At 43.9% G+C, this 19115-nt stretch overlaps 1 protein-coding gene across 1 annotated transcript in view; it reads left to right on the plus strand.

Moving 5' to 3' along the window:
• TENM2 (teneurin transmembrane protein 2) overlaps positions 1 to 19115 on the plus strand; it is a 3034822-nt gene that overhangs the window by 2369591 nt on the left and 646116 nt on the right. Inside the window, exon 14 of the mRNA XM_044277356.1 lies at positions 3293 to 3503. Within this exon, the coding sequence (XP_044133291.1) occupies positions 3293 to 3503 (211 nt within the window). The remainder of the gene's footprint in view (positions 1 to 3292; positions 3504 to 19115) is intronic.

Here is a 19115-nt window from a genome sequence, read left to right on the forward strand (position 1 = left end):
GTTTCTATTATGTAAGCCTCACAAAGTGACTTCAGACCTGAACTGGTTCTTAAAAAGTGGGTTTTGGAAATTTTCTGAAAAAGATTTGCTTCTAAACTTCTAAGCCTTCTAATGTCCCAAAAAAGAAAATGTAATTTACAAAATGATTCAAACCTGAAGTAGACATATGGGAAATGTAAAGTAATTACTATTTTAGGAGATATCACTATCTGTTTTAAAAGCAGAGAAATTGAAATTGTGAATATTGCAAATTTCTCAAATTTTTGGGTAAATTTGGTATTTTTTTGTAAATAAAAATTAAATATCTTGACTCAAATTTACCACTGACATGAAGTACAATGTGTGACGAGAAAACTGTCTCAAAATGGCTTGGATAAGTAAAAGCGTTTTAAAGTTTTCACCACAAAAAAATCGCAAAAAATGGCAAGGTCTTTAAGAGGTTAAGAACAGCTCAAGCAAGAATGCAGCCCCATAATCATGTTCAGGAAATAAAATAAGAAAAAAAATACAATAAAAACTGATTAGAAAGAAATTTGATGTGTTACCATCTGGTTTTAAATGTCAGATAACTTTTTGGTGACACATTTTGCTTTAATGTGTTAATTAATTATATACCTGAAGAACATTTGGTGACTGTAGAAAGCCATTAATGTCAGTGACCAATGCCAAGGACAGGCACAGTATTATATGTTTGCAATAAGTGGTGACATGCTTCCAATATTCCATTCACACTCTATGAATTGCCTCTGTAATATATGTATATGTACTGTTCTGTGACAACGGAAGGACAAACTCACAGTGGTTTTGAAGGGTATATTCAGGTGTTTTAGAGTGCTGCCACTTGCTATAAAGGAAATGGGAAATACATTTTTATGTCTCTCATCCAATGTCAAAAGAATGATATTCTTGTATAAAAAAAAAAAAATGCTGGTATTCAACCTCCCAGGTACTGACCTGGCAATTCTGACCACTTTGATTGTCTACTTGATTGTTTGCAAGATAACTATAAGATTGGCAGTGGTAGGGTAAGTTAGTGGAGATTGCAATGTCAGACTATATCCAAAGAGGCTCACTGGCATAGTGATGTGATTCTCCTAACTGACAGACCACTGGGAGATTGGTGAGCCAATTTACAATTCAGTGTCTTCAAAATGTGATTCCCTGTAGAAGCCCATTATTATGCTGCTGTTATGAGGTCATTAAGATGTGTGAACTATTCTTTGGAAGAGTGCTTCTTACACTAGTTATATACAGTACAAACATTACAGATACCAATTATGTATAGAGTCTTGTATATATACCGTAGCTGATCAGTAGCTCACCAAACCTGTCTGCAAGCTGTCATGATACTTGACTACTGTGCAAGATTCCTTGCTGCATTGTGTCCTGTCAGGCAATACCGTTTTTCGCTAGGAATATCAGGGAATGGAGTCCTAAGGGTATATTAGACGGGCAGATTTTCAGTCCGATAATCGCTTCCGATTTGCCGATGAATAAGCATGATGAAAGATCTGGATTTGCCGGTGGCAGCTCATGCTGTGTTATAACGATCTGCCGTCGACACACAGCTGTTCTGCATGAGGATGAGCAATGGCATAGCGATAGCATCTCCCCATGGGAGAGTAAATCTAGGGGAAAAATTCTTGGCAATAAGTCCAATTGATCTTTGTCATTCTGTATCAATCATATGCAAATAAGCTTAGAAGAATCACTTATGTATTTCATTGTCTTAAGAATAACCTAATTTACTGGACGTGGCAACATTATGGTGTTATTCATTTCACATTTAAAAGATTACTCCCAAAAATTCCCTGTCTCTTTACACATTGGAGCATGCACACTTGTTCTGTAGCATCACACTCTTAACCCATTCAGGACCTTGCGATTTTCCAATCTGATATTGATTTTCTTTTCTTTTCTTTTCTTTTTTTTTTACTCCCTGTCTTCCCGGAGCCATAACTTTTTTTTTCTTTTTCTATACATGTAACTGTATTAGTAGTTGTATTTTGTGAGACAAGTTGTACTTTTTACTGGCATTATTTACTTTTGCAAAAAAATTCCAAATGGGGTGGTATTGGAAAAAACAAAAACACAATTCTGTCACAGTTTTATGGGTTTTGTTTTTACAGTGTTCCTTATGCATTAAAACTCACCTGTGCTATTCATTCTTTGGGTTAGTACAATTACAATGATACCACATGTATGTCGCTTTTCTTGTCTTTTAATACTTAGGAAAATAAAAGCTTTGGAGAAAAAAAATTGCATTGGCCCCTCAAGTTACAATATTAATTGGTTCTAAGGTGACCATTGTACGTTGAAACCATTGTAACCTGCGTAATTGGATCCAAATGCCCAAAATGTTATCCAAGAGAAAATTTAGATAACTAAGACAAGTCCTTACATATAACAGCCAGGAATAGGTGCTAACTAGTAACTAATACAGCTATTTAATCAGGGAAGTGGCCTTCATTGGTTGGATCTAAATCTGAAGCATTGTATCTTGAGTCTAGTTTCAACTCACAATGGGTCAGAAAAGACCATTGTGAGTTGAAAATATTGTACCCTGAGCTCATTGTATATTGAGGGAGCACTGTATTCTTTCTTTTCATCGCCATATTCTGACCCCCTAAACATTTTTATAATTATGTCTATGGAGCAATATCAGATTGGTTGGGGCCCGACTCCTGGCACCCCGACTGATCAGCTGTTTGAAGAAAATATAGCTCTCATATGAGCTCTATGTTCTCTTCTCTTGCTAGCTATTTCAATTGCAACGGTGAGGGTTGTCCCGTTCAATTAAATGGAATGGCTCCGTCCTATTCACTCGATGGGGATGATGGAATTACACCTCTACAATTGTGATGATGAGCAGTTAAACAGAAAAGAGAACACAGTGCTTGTACAAGTGCTGTGTTCTCTTAAAAAAACTATTCTGAGGATTAGTCGTGGATATAAAAGATCAGACAACCCTTTCCTGTAATTTTATACTGTGCTACACTACACATAAAGCCTTATTCCCATTGACTTAGGGAACATCTACAGTATAGAAAGAAAAGTGAGTTAGAGGACCCTCTGTTGCATTTATTGGATTGTATATTACTGCCTGGTGAAGGTGTTACTCCATGAGTTCATATTCATGACACAGTTAAGACTCCCAGATAGTTAGAAATGGTTAACAATTAGCAATCTGGAAGACATCATATTGTACTCTGCTCTACAGTGCTATCACCTACTATTATGTATATCTGTAGAAGTTCCTGATATTTATTTATTTACTATTAAATTCTTTCAGATGGTCTTGTGGACTGCCTGGACCCAGACTGTTGTCTGCAAACAACTTGCCAGTCAAGTTTACTTTGCCGTGGATCACGTGACCCTCTTGATATCATCCAGCAAAGCCAGTCAGGCTCACCAGCAGTAAAGTCATTTTATGAGCGAATCAAACTTCTGGTAGGAAAAGACAGCACGCACATCATTCCTGGAGAAAATCCTTTTAACAGCAGGTACAAAAAAGAAATATTAATAGAGATTTAAAGAATCATATGAAGTTAAAAGAAGAATCTTTTAACAGCTGTAGTTTCCACCTTAAAAAAATTAACCTTCCAGTTTGCAGTTGCCATATATACACATGGGTTTGTTTTTCTTCTTCATTTACTGGATGTGCAGCATTAAAAATGTAGAGCAAGATTATAATGTTCATCAAATTCACTTAGTTCTAGTCCCTGATGTCATGATATATCAAAGTTTATGAACCTTAAGTTATATTAGAAATTGATTGGACTGTATTAGGAGATGTAGTATGAAGCTGCATTCATCAATATGCCTGAGGCCTCATTCACACATTCAGTGTTGGCTCTGTATTCTTTCTGTATGGAGTACAGTAGGAGCAGAACACAGAGCCAATGTTATTCTAAGAAGATGTATGTTCTAGAAAGAACTAAATATAGAGAGCAATCTATCTTTTGGAGCAATTGATCTCTAGTCTGCATTTATAGTGTTTTAATGAGACTTATTTTACATAGTCCAAAAAAACTGCTTCCTAATAGCATGGTTTGGCTACTACTTGTGCATGTTGTACCAAATTGCAGATAATTTGACCATCACAAAGTGATTACATAGATAGCCTGATTGAGTTGCCTCAGGTTTGCAAATTAAAAAAAACATTGATCCAGCTACATAGCATCAACATTTTTATTGGCCAGAGAACAATTTATTTTCACCCGAATCACATAATAATAGTGTACAGTAGTTTGATTTACTAATATGAAGTGAAAGTCTGTTCAGTCTATCTATAGGGATTGATCTACAGGGCCAAATATCCAGAGTTGAAAACAATTCAGATGGTTTATTTAATTGATAAATATATACGAGATAGCTTTATTGTAAACACTGGTGCAACAAAGAGAAGCATGAAATGTCCCAAAAAGAGCTGGAATAATGCTGTAAGGTGCAGTTATAGTATTCTTGTTGATACTAAGCAGTAGCAGCAGACAGAGCATTGACACTGTATATTTTACTGTATTACTGAGACAAATGCTTTAGCTAGATTGAGTTTATTGTTTTTGAAATGTCAATCTGAGCTACAAGGTCAATTGAGATCAGTCAGGTCCCTTGAGACCATTAAGTCTTGTTAAAGCTGGTAATTGTTTGACAGTATACTTTACCCCACCATCAACTTCTACTTAAGTTGCTAAAGACAGAAATATAAATTGATAGTTTTCATTTCAGTGGAGAAAACGGCATAGTGTTCCTAGTACATTATGTGACAGGATAGAAAAAAAGTAGGTTAAATACTTTTTTGGCAGGAATATAACATTCCATCTTAATTGTAACTTAAAGGGAACCTGTCACCTGGATTTTGTGTATAGAGCTGAGGACATGGGTTGCTAGATGGCCGCTAGCACATCCGCAATACCCAGTTCCCATAGCTCTGTGTGCTTTTATTGTGTAAAAAAAAAAGATTTGATACATATGCAAATTAACCTGAGATGAGTCCTGGCCCTGACTCATCTCACATACAGGACTCAACTCAGGTTAATTAGCATATGTATCAAATAGTTTTTTTTTTACACAATAAAAGCACACAGAGCTATGGGGACTGGGTATTGCGGATGTTTTAGCGGCCATCTAGCAACCCATGTTCTCAGCTCTATACACAAAATCCCGGTGACAGGTTCCCTTTAAAGGAGATGGAAAAGCCCCATATCTGTAGGTAATGTCTATCTTATAGAGTTTTCCCTGTGTACGATTAGTACATACGTACCTAGATTGTATTAGTATTTCAGCATTTGAACTGACTGATAGAAGAGTAAGTAGTGGTAAAACACGGAGAGACACTAACTGTGTAAGATTGATTTTTAGATGGTACAGGAATTCCATTATATGCGATGAGGCACAGATCATTTTGATCCTTTTGCTGTAGGCCTGGGAGCCAGTCCAGGAGTTTTCAGTGTCAGGAAGGACTGCTTGTACAGAATTACGTATAAACTATTAAATCCAGCTCCAAAATGGCCTACCTGCCAATTTGCCATCTTTTAAAGATGCAGTGCTTACCTCTATGTGCCTATTATTAGCCATTGCAAAGAAAGTGTTTTTTTTTTTGTTTTGTTTTTTGTAAATGCAAATAGAGACTGATGGCTTTCAAGCAATTATAGGAGAAATGACTAAAGGCTATAATGCAGCAAAATAATCAATGGCAGGAGCAATACTGCCACCAAGCATAGTGGCTGATGCTGGATGATAAATGTGTTCCAGTTTAGACTGGCTGTCTGGCACCACTAGTTGCATCACCTAATGTATAATTTGATTCAGTTTCACTCAAAGGTAAGCTTGGGCCCCTCTTCCATTTGTGGCAAAGGCCAGAGGTGCACCTAGCCTTTCTGCTGCTTAAAGCACAAATTGAAACAACACCCTCCCATTCCAATTTCTTAACCTAACCCCTTCCCTTGAGCCCTACTGTTAAAGTCATCACATTACATACAGAGCTTCAAAACATACAAGAGAATACAGCGCCACATACCTATTACAATCAGTAAATGTCTCTTGTGATGTAGATGTTCTATTTCCTCATCTTCTCTAACCAGGCTAGACCACCATGATGATATTTTTCAGCCATCTCTTGTCTCTGCAGAGTTTGACAAACAGACATCTTAGTTTCCTACTTTTCCATCATCCTCCCACCTTCTCAATGCCCTATCCTTCCACCCCTAATACTGTGCCCACAGTACTAATAATTTTCCTTCTAATGTGTGCCAGTACAAAAATACCCCCTTATAATGTGCACCAGTACAAAAAATATCCCCTTATAATGTGCACCAGTATAAAAAATACCCCCCAACTCTTTTAGCTACCGGTCTTCTGTAAGCCCACACTGCACTGTAACCTGACTACCTGCAGCATCAGATCATAGTGCACTATACCCTGATGCTGTACACTGCCAGGCTCTATAGATGTAGTAACTCCTGCATTGCCATTCTATATCTATCCCACAATATAAGATGATCCGCGAGGCGGATATATACAAAGGGCATCGTGCTTGTTTATATATCCCCTGGTTTGTCACCACGGAGACATATAACGTTAATTCACAGCAAATACAAACATGTTTTAAGGCCGATTCATTGGCCTGTATTTGTGGGAGGGGCTCTGCCACGCTATTTAGGTTCCATTCCCCCTCCCCTACATCCTACGTCTGCTCAACACAGATCGTGGCCATATCCGTGTGCGTCTGGTCAGTTGCCTTACTGCTCCTTATTCGCACCGTGCGCTGTGCCCACCGTTTCTACGTCCAAACTCATTCGCCCGCCTTTCCAGGAGAGTTGCCGCCTCAGTCAGCGGCCCGTTGCTTAAAGTCCGGTCGGCAGCGCCGGCTCCCCAGGTAAGGGGGAGTCACGCTGCACCGGAGCGAACTGCATGGATGCATCGGCTCCCACGCGGCAGTATAGGCAGGGTGCAGGGGTCAGCGTGGTCCCGAAATCGTTCGCAAATATCTGGCACGGGCCGCCGTGCCATTAGTGAGGCAGGTTTATTTGGTTATATTTGCTGTACTTACCTCTGTGTCCTCTCCTGCTGCTGCCGGCCGCTTGCTTCACTTTACTCGGCGTCCCAGGCTCCTTCCTGTCTGGCTCCATTCGCCCCCGGTGGCCGCATTTGAGAATGCAGGACGGGGAGCTCACTACACAGTGTGTAGCAGGTTTTCAGTATGAGCACCCTCTGGTGGTCACTCCTGCTACTGCAGTTGAGAAAGAAAGAAAAAAAAAAAAAAAAAAAAAAGAGAAAACACACATTTACTTACCTATGCCATTATTTTACTTAGGCAAAAAAAAAAAAGGGGGGGGGGAAGGTTAGGTATGTATATATATATATGCGTGTGTTAAAAAAAAAAAAAAATGGAAAGAAATGCCCTGCACATTTTTTAGGTCATGTTCAGTCGTCTCAAGTACGCATTCACTACGTCAGTTCATTTTCAAACTTCCGTAGTTTACGCACCAAAAGCGTATTTGTTCGTCAATCTCATCCACATCTCCAGTCATGTATAGCCGTTCCTTGTCTGTTTATGTTTTTTCTCCATTTTTCTCCAGGAACGTTACTTCTTTTCAGGTCTGCCATCGTTTCTCAGTGACCCAGTATCATATCTAACAGGTAGTATAGGGAACTTTTCAGTACTAGTTTCACCTTCTCATTTTGTCGTCTAAAAAATCTCACGGTTTTATTTAGATATTCTTCTCATTCCCGCTATTTGCTTCTTCCGTGCTGTGGGTAAGTCAGCTCAGTTGTCGGTAGCGGTAATCATTGATCACAAGGTGACGTTATCCACGATGGCATGTGCACGCACACCACATCGTTCAGTGGTAGGGTTGTCACTGGTGTCCAGTCCCGGGTCCCGTGCTTGTGCCTCATTCTTACAGTACGTAAGAATCTACAGGATCATGTCTCATGCCTCTGACATCATGGAGGCCTCGGTCAACGAAAATACCTCCAGGTTGTCCGAAGCAGGTAGCATCCCGTCACTACGGAGTTGGACCGTACCAAGGTTGATGGCAGAGCTGTCCGAGAGGGGTATCCCGTTTACAGCATCGGCCAGAAAAGCGGAATTATACCGCCCACTCATGTCTTCTGCGAGTCCTCAACGTCAGGAGGAAGTCTCGATGGCCACAGTCCAGACCTCGCTCGCTTAGATTCACCTCATGCTAAATAATCTTACGTCATCTGTCACGGACATCCAATCCAGACTGAACACAGTCGAGTCCCGGGGTGCCGTTCCCACTCCTCCGGGTCCAGAGCTGGCCATCCCGTCCACATCCGCTGCGGGGTGTACCGGTACGACAGTCTCTGTTCCTAATATCACCCCCGCTCATTTCATACCGGCCAACATCAGGAAAGATATTCTAGAAGGCAGGGACGTCAACCTGGCTTCCCTGTTGATTGCTACTCAGGATTTCTCTGACAGCAAAGTCATTGCGTGCGGTGATGTCTCAGTAGTACTCAGGGGCCGCGATCTCAGGCTAAACAGGAAGCTTACCATCCCGGAGTTCCTTTTAGCTTTCAGCCTGTATAGAGATGTAATTTGTTCCATACGGCCTGATCGCAGGGAAGAGCTAGATCTTTATTTGTTTAGGGTGACCGAATTGGGGTACAAATTTGGTGGTAGCTCATTTTACGATTATCACTGTTCTCTGTGCCAATCCATCTACCACAGAGCAGAATGGTGTCACAAAGCCGCCTCTAGTGCCGATATTAGCCCTTCCACACAGCCGTCTAGGCTCCCTGATCCCCTGCATGCCCCTGGTTTAGTCGACAAGTTGGTAAGGCCCATTCAATATCTCGGCAGATTGCAGATCTGCAATAATTTCAACTTTTCCTCCTGCAATTATAGCCAGTGTAGGCTGTTACATGTGTGTGTGAATTGTTTTAGAGCCCATCCCAAGTTAGTCTGTACATTAAAAGCGGATAAGTCGTACCTCACTGTCCTTAACGTTGATTGTCTGCTGCATTTCCTACGCAACCACCACGACCCTAGCTTCGTTCAGTTCCTCATGTCAGGGTTTAGATCAGGTTTCCACACTGGCCTAGTCGCCTTGCCTGAATCGTCTTATGAGTGCAGGAATTTATTGTCAGTGGAGCTCCACCCTCGGGCAGCGAATGAACTGATTTGTATTGAATTGACTAAGGAGTTCCTTATAGGCCCCTTTTCTTCTCCCCCTTTTGCACGGTGGAGAGTCATCCCTATAGGCGTAGTCACAGGCAAATTTAGTAACAAACAAAGGTTGATCGACTTGTCAGCCCCACATGGTCACTCCACCCCCAGTATTAACTCTCTCATACCCTCCGAAGAAGTCAGCATGAAATACTCCTCCATAGATCAGGCCATCGCCATCATACTGCAGTTAGGCCGTAACTCTATCCTGTCAAAAGCTGACATATCTGACGCCTTTAAGCTACTCCCCATCAGTCCGTCCCTGTGGCAGTGGCATGGTATAAAGTGGAGAGATCTTTATTATTTTGCCTCTAAGCTCACTTTCGGTTCGAAAAGCAGTCCGTGGTTGTTTGACAAACTGGCCCAGGCTCTCCACTGGATACAAGTCAATGAGTTCCATTGTAGTTTTGTTATTCATTACTTAGACGACTTTCTGTTGTTGGAACGCCCCGGGTCCAATCCAATAGCACTGCAGTCGCTGCTGAACTGTTTTCACCAACTTGACATTCCCGTTTCTCCTAAAAAGGTGGAAGGTCCGTCCGCAGTTATTACTTTCTTAGGTATCATTCTGGACACAGTAAACATGGTCGCTAAATTACCGGAAAACAAACTGGACATGATTAGGTTCACCCTCCACAATTTCACGCAGACCAGAACCGTTAAAATTTTTTAATTACAGTCTCTTTTAGGCATGTTAAATAGGTAGGCCATTCGTGTCACGACTGTTAGCTCTCCTTCCTTCAGCTCCCTCCCAAGACAGCCTCGTATGCCTTGGCGACCAAATAGTTGCCGACTTAGCCATGTGGGATTATTTTCTTAATAACTGGAATGGTATTTCTCTCCTCATCCCGGTGGTGTCCGATAGTTCCCCTATAGTCTTTTCTGATGCAGCTCCCAGTTCTGGATTCGCAGCCATTTTTGGCACACATTGGCTAGCGGACGTATGGCCTGACGAAGTCAAGATACTGCCAGGGTTTCTTCAGTCTTCAGCCTCCTGTGAGATTTACCCCTTAGTCGCGGCCGCTCATATGTGGGGTCGCGAGTGGATCGGTCACACAGTGTTGTTCATTTCCGACAATGCAGCAGTTATGGATATCCTAAATAACGGGTCATCTAAATCCCTGCAGGTGTTGCCATTCCTCAGACGGCTAGTGCTTCTTTCATTACAATACCAGTTTCGCTACACATGCTCACATAAATCAGGACAGAAGAATGTCGCTGCTGATGCGCTGTCTAGAGCTAATTTTGGCCTTTTCTCGCAGGTATTTCCTGACGCAGACGCCAGCGGAGCCACAGTCCCTCCGTTTCCTTCTCTGGTTTGGACATAAACTCTCACTTAGCTACAGCTCGTTCTCTGCTGGCCAAATCCCTGTCGCCCAACACGGCCAGGGCTTATCAAACAGGATGGAGGGCTTTTCTTAAATTTCAAGACAAATTTCCCCAAGGCGTCCTCGATTTTACCAACTACATCCTGGCCTTCATTGGGTATTGTCACTCTGAGTTGAATTTGTTGCACTCCACAGTCAAGTCTTACTTAGCCGGCGTACAGCATTTCCGAGCCTCTAGTCAACCGCAAGCTCCCTCACTGTTCTCCATTCACGTAGTCAAGGCTACACTCAGAGGACTTGAGAAATGTAATCCTAACACGCGGCCGGGCCGCCAGGCCATCACCGGGCAAATATTTTGTCAGCTGTCCGACATGTTAGACCATAGCCCCTTCGGAGCCCAGCAAAGTCTAGTGATAAAAGCAGCCATATACCTGGCTTTCTACGGCTTCCTGAGACCAGGAGAGTTTACCTCAGCCCGTAGCAGCCGCAGATATCTGACTGTCGGACAACTGAAGACTAACATAGATAATTTCATTCTCTCGCTCATGTGCACCAAAACTTCATAGACAGGCCCTCCTACCCAGGTCACGTACTACCCAACAACTCACCGCTGGTGCCCCGTTCAAGTATTTCATCAGTTGCTAAGTAGTATTGACAGTTCGTCACCTCAGAGGCCACTATTGCCTTTCAATGCCGCACACCTCACGAGCTCCCAATTTGTTTCACATGTTCGCTCCCTGATGGCCCACCTGGGCTTAGACCCGGCATCTGTCTCCGGCCACTCCTTCCAGATTGGCGCCGCTTCTGCAGCTTCCAAGAACAGAGTTCCTGCTCACGTCATCGGGAAATTAGGGTGCTGGCACTCCTCTTGTTATTCCAGGTACATACCTCACCCGAACATTGAAATGTCTCACGCCTGTCAGAATCTTGTATTATAAATGCGGTTCGTAAATAAAGTTCTGGTGGCTTGCTCTTTTGGCCTCCTTCAGTCATCCCTATGACATTGCGGTTACGGCACAAATCAAACCGTTTAGTTAAGTACCAGTTAGGGTCCCGGTACAGGGGTAGCCCCGACCACAAGTTTTAAGGCCGATTCATTGGCCTGTATTTGTGTGAGGGGCTCTGCCACGCTATTCAGGTTCTATTCCCCCTCCCCTACATCCTACGTCTGCTCAACACACCCACCCTTCCCACCCTCCTTTTCATCATCTCACCAGGGGATGGCCTCCTTCAGTCATCCCTACGACATTGCGGTTACGGATCATCTGGTATTGCACCATTTTGCTCATCCTCTCCACCAGAGGAATGAGAGATGAGAAGTTCTCTTTGTAGCGGGGGTTGAGAAGGGTGAACACCCAGTAATCTGTGTTATCTAAAATGCGTATAACGTGAGGGTCACTGGAAAGGCAGCCTAATATGAAGTCAGCCATGTGTGAGAGTACCAACAGGCAAGACGTCAATGTCGACATCAGGATGACTCTCCATCTCCTCATTCTCCTCCTCCTCTTCTGCCCATCCACGCTGAACAGATGGAATTAAAGTTCAATGGGTACTGTCTCCAGCTCCTCCTCCTCCTCTTTATGGTCCAATTTGCACTGAGAAGACAAACTGAGGGTGGGCTGGCTATCACCCTGTGTAATGTCCTCCCCCATTTCCTCTTCTGACACAATCAGAAGCTCGTCCCTAATTGTGAGCAGCGATCATTTCAGTAGACACAGCAGTGGGATGATTATGCTGATAATAGCGTTACCGTCACTAACCATCTGTGTGGATTCATCAAAGTTTTTAAAACATCACAGATGTCTGACATCAATGCCCACTCCTCGCTTGTGAATAGTGGCATTTGACTTGAATGGTGACGACCATGTTGCAGCTGGTATTCCACAACTGCACTCTGTTGCTCACAAAGCCTGGCCAACATGTGGAACGAAGAGTTCCATCGCATGCTCACGTTATGCAACAGTTGGTGAGCTGCTGCAGCATTGACAGACTGTCTGAAGCTGTAGACGACTTGCAGAAATGGGCACACATGCGGCACAGCTTTACTAGTAGCTCTAGCAAATTGGGGTAGGTTTTGATAAACCGCTGAACCACTAAGTTTAAGTCATGGGCTAGGCATGGGATGTGTGTCAGATTGCCGAGCTCCAAAGCCGCCACCAAGTTACGGCCATTGTCAGACACAACCATGCCTGGTTGTAGGTTGAGTGGTGAGAGCCACAGCTCGGTCTGGTCCCTTATACCATGCCAAAGCTCTGCGGCAGTGTGCTGTTTGTCCCCTAAGCAGATCAACTTCAGCACGGCCTGTTGACGCTTACCCACAGCAGTGCTACACTGCTTCCAGCTAGTGACTGATGGCTGACTGCTGCTGGAGGTGGAGGAGGAGGCGGTGGAGGAGGAGAAGTAGGCGTTGGAGCCAGTAACATAGCTGCTGGAGGAGATCCTGATGAACGTAGGGCCCGCAATCCTGAGCGTGGGTAGCACCTGTGCCATCCCAGGGTACAACTCACTCCCGGCCTCCACGACGTTCACCCAGTGTGCCGTAAGGGAAATGTGGCTTCTCTGGCCACCAGCACTTGTCCATGTGTCCGTGGTTAAGTAGACCTTCCCAGTAACTGCGTGTTGGTCAGGGCACGGGTGATGTTCTGGGACACATGCTGGTGTAAGGTGGGCACGGCAAACTTTGAAAAATTGTGGTGGCTGGGGACTGCATACTGAGGGACGTCCACTGACATCAGGCTGTGGAAGGACTTAGTGTCCACAAGCCTAAATGGCAACATTTCAAGGGCCAGTAATTTGGAAAGTTACACATTTAGTGCTATGGCCTGTGGGTGGGTGGCTGGGTATTTGCGCTTGCATTCAAATGACTGTGTTATGGACATTTGGACGCTGTGCTGGGACAGGGAAGTAGATGTTGTTGCTGATGGTTCATGCGAAGGTCCAGGTGCAGGGCGAGGGGCATCTGGGCCTGCGCCTTTGACAGGGGATTGGCCAGCAGTGCATAACACAGGAGAAGAGGAGGCAGTGGTGTGACCCGCAGACCCAGATTGTGGATCGGCCTATTTATTAGGGTGCTTGGATGCCATGAGGCGGATCATGCTGGTGGTGGTGAGGTTGCTAGTGTTAACGCCCGGCTTATTTTGGTATGACGTAGGCTGCAAACTACAACTCTTTTGTCATCCCCACTTTCCTTAAAATAGTGCCCTACTGCGGAACACCTACCCCATGGCAAGGTAGATTTACGCATGGGGGTGCTCAGTGTAACGGTTGCAGGCCTGTTTGGTGTGGGTTGACTTCTCCCTTTTGCAACCCCACTACCGCTCCCTACAATGTCTTTCCCTTCCTACGCTCTGCTCTCCCTGTCTACGTCTGAGCCGAACATGCGTCATCGGGTGCTATATAGCACCTGATGATGCGTTCCGCCAGCCAATAACTGTAATGCCAGCAGCCAACATGTGATGGCAGTACTTACCTGCATGTTTATTGGCTGCTTAGCAGATGCGAAACATGTGGGGAGGAGACTCGAGCACGGCGCTCGAACACATGCGGTACTCGGCTGAGTACCGCCATGTGCCGAGCATAGCGATGCTCGAGCCGAACCGGTATTCGGCCGAGCATGCTCGTTCATCACTAGTCCTTTGATGTAATCGCACGCACCTTCTGCAACTTCCCACTTAGGCTCCGGCCTGATGCACCAGCCTGAAGCTTACCACCCCTGCGGAATGGCCTGCCTCTTCCTCTGCCTGTCATTTTCAAAATGACCCTGTGACAAAAGTCCCTATAGAAGAGCAGTATTTGTGGAAGAAGGTTTATCACACCCCTGCCTCAATCATTTTTTTGGGGGGGGATTGGTATATCACACCAGTAAAAATGATTTGTTCCAATAGCGTTTGTCACTCTGTGTAGCTGTGGTAATGCAGCAGAACCGCAAACAAATACTGCACTACCCAAATGCACTATATAGAAAGTATATTATTGGTATATCACACTCCTGCCTCAATTTTTTTTTGTTGGGGGGCAACTGGTATATTACACCAGTTGAAACTATTTGTTCCAATAGCGTTTGTCACTCTGTGTAGCTGTGGTGAAGCAGCAGAACCACAAACAAATGCTGCAGTACCTAAATGCACTATATAGAAAGTTTATTATTGGTATATGACACCATTGCCTCAATCACTTTTTTGGGGGGGGCAACTGGTATATCACACCAGTTGAAATTATTTGTTCCAATAGCGTTTGTCACTCTGTATAGCTGCAGTATCGCAGCTGAAATGCACATAACTGCTGCACAATACAAATGCACTATAATATACTTTCTATGTTAGAAACTATATTCTAAGTATATCATACCACTCTGTAAGTCACACCTACCAATAGCACACCTATACCAGTCCTTAAAAAGACATTTGTGGCCCTATTAGCTAGCTTTTGGTGTCCCAAACAGTCTGTCCCTGCTCCACACAGCAACCTCTCCCTACACTGCCAAAAGACTAAATGTAAAATGGTAGCCAGATCGGGTTTATTTATAAGGTAAGGGGTATGTCCATGTGCTGAAACATCTTAATTGGCTGTCCTGTACCACCTGATGGATGTGTCATGGGTAAAGTTTTTCACAATGTAAAAGAATATGGCGCCAGTGGACATCGCCATATGTTCGCCCTTTCGGCGAAGCATGAACGAGCAAAGTTTGCCACAAAACGTCTGCCGGGTCAACCGCAAGGCCATTTCTACTGCTGGTAAGATGATCCTCTAAAATATTACATGCAAGGGCCTGCAGGTGAGCTGGTTCTCTAAAAGATTGTAGGTTAGGGCCTGCCGGTGAGCTGACCCTCTACAACATTAGGGACGAGGGCAGACTAATAAGCATGTTGATATGATGGAAGAGGAGGAGGACGAGAAAAGGAAGATTGAACCATATAACCTTTTTTTTGTGGTGAAAGGGGTGCATGGGAATACAGTGTATTCAGTACATTATAAAAAAACACATTTAAAGTGCCTTTATGTTCAGCTGCTTTCCTCTGGTGGAGTAGATAAGTCAGGGGCAATCCAGGCCTTGTTCATTTTTAATAAGAGTCAACCTGTCAGCATTTTCAGTTGACAGGCGGATGCGCTTATCATTTATTATGCCCACAGCAGCAGTAAAAACCGCTCTGACAAATATCTGGCAGCAGGACAGGCCAACACCTCAAAGGCGTAGACCGCCAGTTCGTGCCACGTGTCCAGCTTGGACACCCAGTAGTTGTAAGGAACAGAGGGATCATTGAGGATGCTGACACAGTCTGCTACATACTCCTTCACTATCTTCCAAATTGTTTCCCTCCTTGTGACACTAGGCCGCGCATCAGGGTGAGGGTTTTGGCGGGGTGTCATGAAACTGTTGCAGGCTTTGGAGAGTGTTGCCTTGCCTCTGTTGGAACTGCTGTGTGCTCCCTCATCTCCCCTCCTCAGCTGCCCAAGTAACTACGTACACTGCCACCAGTGTTGTCAGATAGAAATTTTTGGAGCAATTTTTCAACAACGACCTTCCTAGTACTGCACCATTTTGCTCATCCTCATATTTTTAGCGGGGATCGAGAAGGGTGAACAACCAGTAATCCGTGTTGTCCAAAATGTGTAAAATGCGTGGGTCACAGAATAGGCAGACTAACAAAGTCAGCCATGTGTGGCAGAGTCCCAACAGACAAGACTTCACTGTCATCATCAGGAGGATGACTGTCAATCTCCTCATCCTCTTGCTCCTATTCTGCCCATCTACGCTGAACAGATGGAATTAAAGTTCCATGGGTACTACCCTCTGTCGCAGAGGCAACCGTCTCCTGCTCCTCCTCCTCATCAACATCCAATTAGCGCTGAGAAGACGAACTGAGGGTGGTCTGGCTATCACTCTGTGTAATGTCTTCCCTCATTTCCACTTCTTCCACATGCAAAGCTTTGGCCTTAATTGTGAGCAGCGAGCGTTGGAGTAGACACAGAGGTGGGATGGTGATGCTGATAATAGCGTTATCGTTGCTCACCATCTGTGTTGATTCCTCAAAGTTTCTTAAAGGTTGAGGTTATCGGGCATAGAACATGTACCAAGTCCACCCCAAGGCGGAGATAGGCATTGCATGTTATTGCAAAAAGAAGCGAGATGGATTATTCGCTCGAGAGCTCTAGGTCCATTGGGTTTCAATAATAAGAACAACCTCAGTGTATTTCTTTGAAGCCCTCAGTTGTATATACAATAGCATTCTCTTTGTTTAAAAGATTCTTGTTTTAAAAGTTTTTTCATTAATTTATACTTGTGGTCGGGGCTACCCCTTTACCAGGACCCTAACTGGTACTTAACTAAACGGTTTGATTTGTGCCGTAATCGCAATGTCGTAGGGATGACTGAAGGAGGCCATCCCCTGGTGAGATGATGAAAAGGAGGGTGGGAAGGGTGGGTGTGTTGAGCAGACGTAGGATGTAGGGAGGGGGAATGGAACCTAAATAGCGTGGCAGAGCCCCTCACACAAATACAGGCCAATGAATCGGCCTTAAAACTTGTGGTCGGGGCTACCCCTGTACCGGGACCCTAACTGGTACTTAACGAAACACAATGTCGTAGGGATGACTGAAGGAGGCCAAAAGAGCAAGCCACCAGAACTTTATTTACGAACCGCATTTATAGTACAAGATTCTGACAGGCGTGAGACATTTCAATGTTCGGGTGAGGTATGTACCTGGAATAACAGGAGGAGTGCCAGCACCCTAATTTCCCGATGACGTGAGCAGGAACTCTGTTCTTGGAAGCTGCAGAAGCGGCGCCAATCCGGAAGGAGTGGCCGGAGACAGATGCCGGGTCTAAGCCCAGGTGGGCCATCAGGGAGCGAACATGTGAAACAACACCAGTGACGACCACGTGTTATCGAATTTCAACTATTATTAGGTTTTTTTTCAAGAGGGGGGCTTTTGTTAGCCATGTTTTTAATTACATTTTATATTTTTAGTTCTTTTAAACATATGTATTTGACCCGTATTTGTACTGGCTTGCAGTAAAATTTATATCCATTGATCATGTAGTATACCTCCGGCCACATAATCACTTGATCTTTTCTGTCCAGTGAATGACTAATGTTTGAGCCTGTAGTCCAGTGGCCTACAGTAAAAAGTTTATCCATTGACCGCATAATTAATGTTCCTTGAGCCACATAATCAGAATTTCTTTTATGTCAGGTGAATGCCTAATTTTATTTTTTAAAAATCTCTTTTTATTTTCATTTTCATACTTGAAATACGTCTCACAATTAATAATGCTCACAGTGAGTGTACACAAGAGATGCAAAATAGGAGGTGAGACAAAAACAGCATCATATGAATAAAGGTAAATCTGGGGTAAATGAGTAGAAACATGGGAGGGGGGGGTAAGGAAAGGAGAGGCATAAGGGAAAGGTTGGGGGTACAGTTGATAACACCAATATGAATGCAATACATTACAGTATTACGAAATAGCACTACAATTAATAGTTTCCTTCTAATAACGCGGTTTTGAGTGGTAGAAAGAAAAACTGGATAGATTATATTGGTTGTATCAAATCTAGTACTCCCTTCACGAGGGCAACTAGGACATAAGAAATAAACTTTGATCAATCTAAAATATTGAACGAACTAACAGTCTGGTACAGTATAACTATAGATGTCAAGATATGGGCTAAACTCCTAGCTTCTAGACTAGCCCCCCCATACCAAAAATAGTCCACCCAGAGCAGGTGTAATGCAGCTTTCTGGGTTCATAAGAAGTCTTCTCCACTGGTTCTTCTTAGCACGGACGCAGAGAAGGCCTTCAATAGGGTAAATTGGCTATATATGCAAAGAACGCTACATAGATTTGGAGTGCCAGACCTCTTTATACAGGCAGTCATGTCTTTATATGGATCCCCAGGAGCAAGAGTAAGAGTTAATGGCAACCTGTCGGAGCCCTTTCCCATTACAAATGGGACACGACAGGGCTGCCCCCTGTCGCCCTCTCTCTTCATACTTGTAATGGAAACACTGCTACAAGCATTCAGAGATGATTCACGTCAGATGAGCTGACCCTGTAAAACATTATGGTTGAGGACCTGCTGGTGAGCTGACATTCAAAATCATTATATGCGAGGGTCTGCTGGTGAGCTGACCCTCTAAAAGCTTGTAGGTGAGGGCCTGCTGGTGAACTGACCCTATAAAACATTATGGTTGAGGGGCTGCTGGTGAGCTGACCCTCTAAAACATTATATACGAGAGCCTGCAGGTGAGCTGACCCTCTAAAAGATTGTAGGTGAGGGCCTGATGGTCAGTGATGAACGAACATCGGCTGGGACGGTTCGCAAACCGCAAGTTTGCGGCGAGCCCCATTCACTTTAATGGGAGGAGAACCTGAAAAACCTTCAGCTCATATTTGCAGCCACCAAATACTTTGTAGAATTGCAGAAATAGTCCCACAACATGGACAGTGACACACTAGAGGGGGATCAATGACAAAAATTCCAACCAAAAATATGTATCTTAATCAGGGGACATTTTTATGCATCTTAAAAGGAAATTCTCTGAAATGTGCCCTGTTGGAGCCTATATTTTTTTTTATTTTAGGCCAC

Source organism: Bufo gargarizans, chromosome 2, assembly GCF_014858855.1.
Source record: "Bufo gargarizans isolate SCDJY-AF-19 chromosome 2, ASM1485885v1, whole genome shotgun sequence".
Lineage (NCBI taxonomy): Eukaryota > Metazoa > Chordata > Amphibia > Anura > Bufonidae > Bufo > Bufo gargarizans.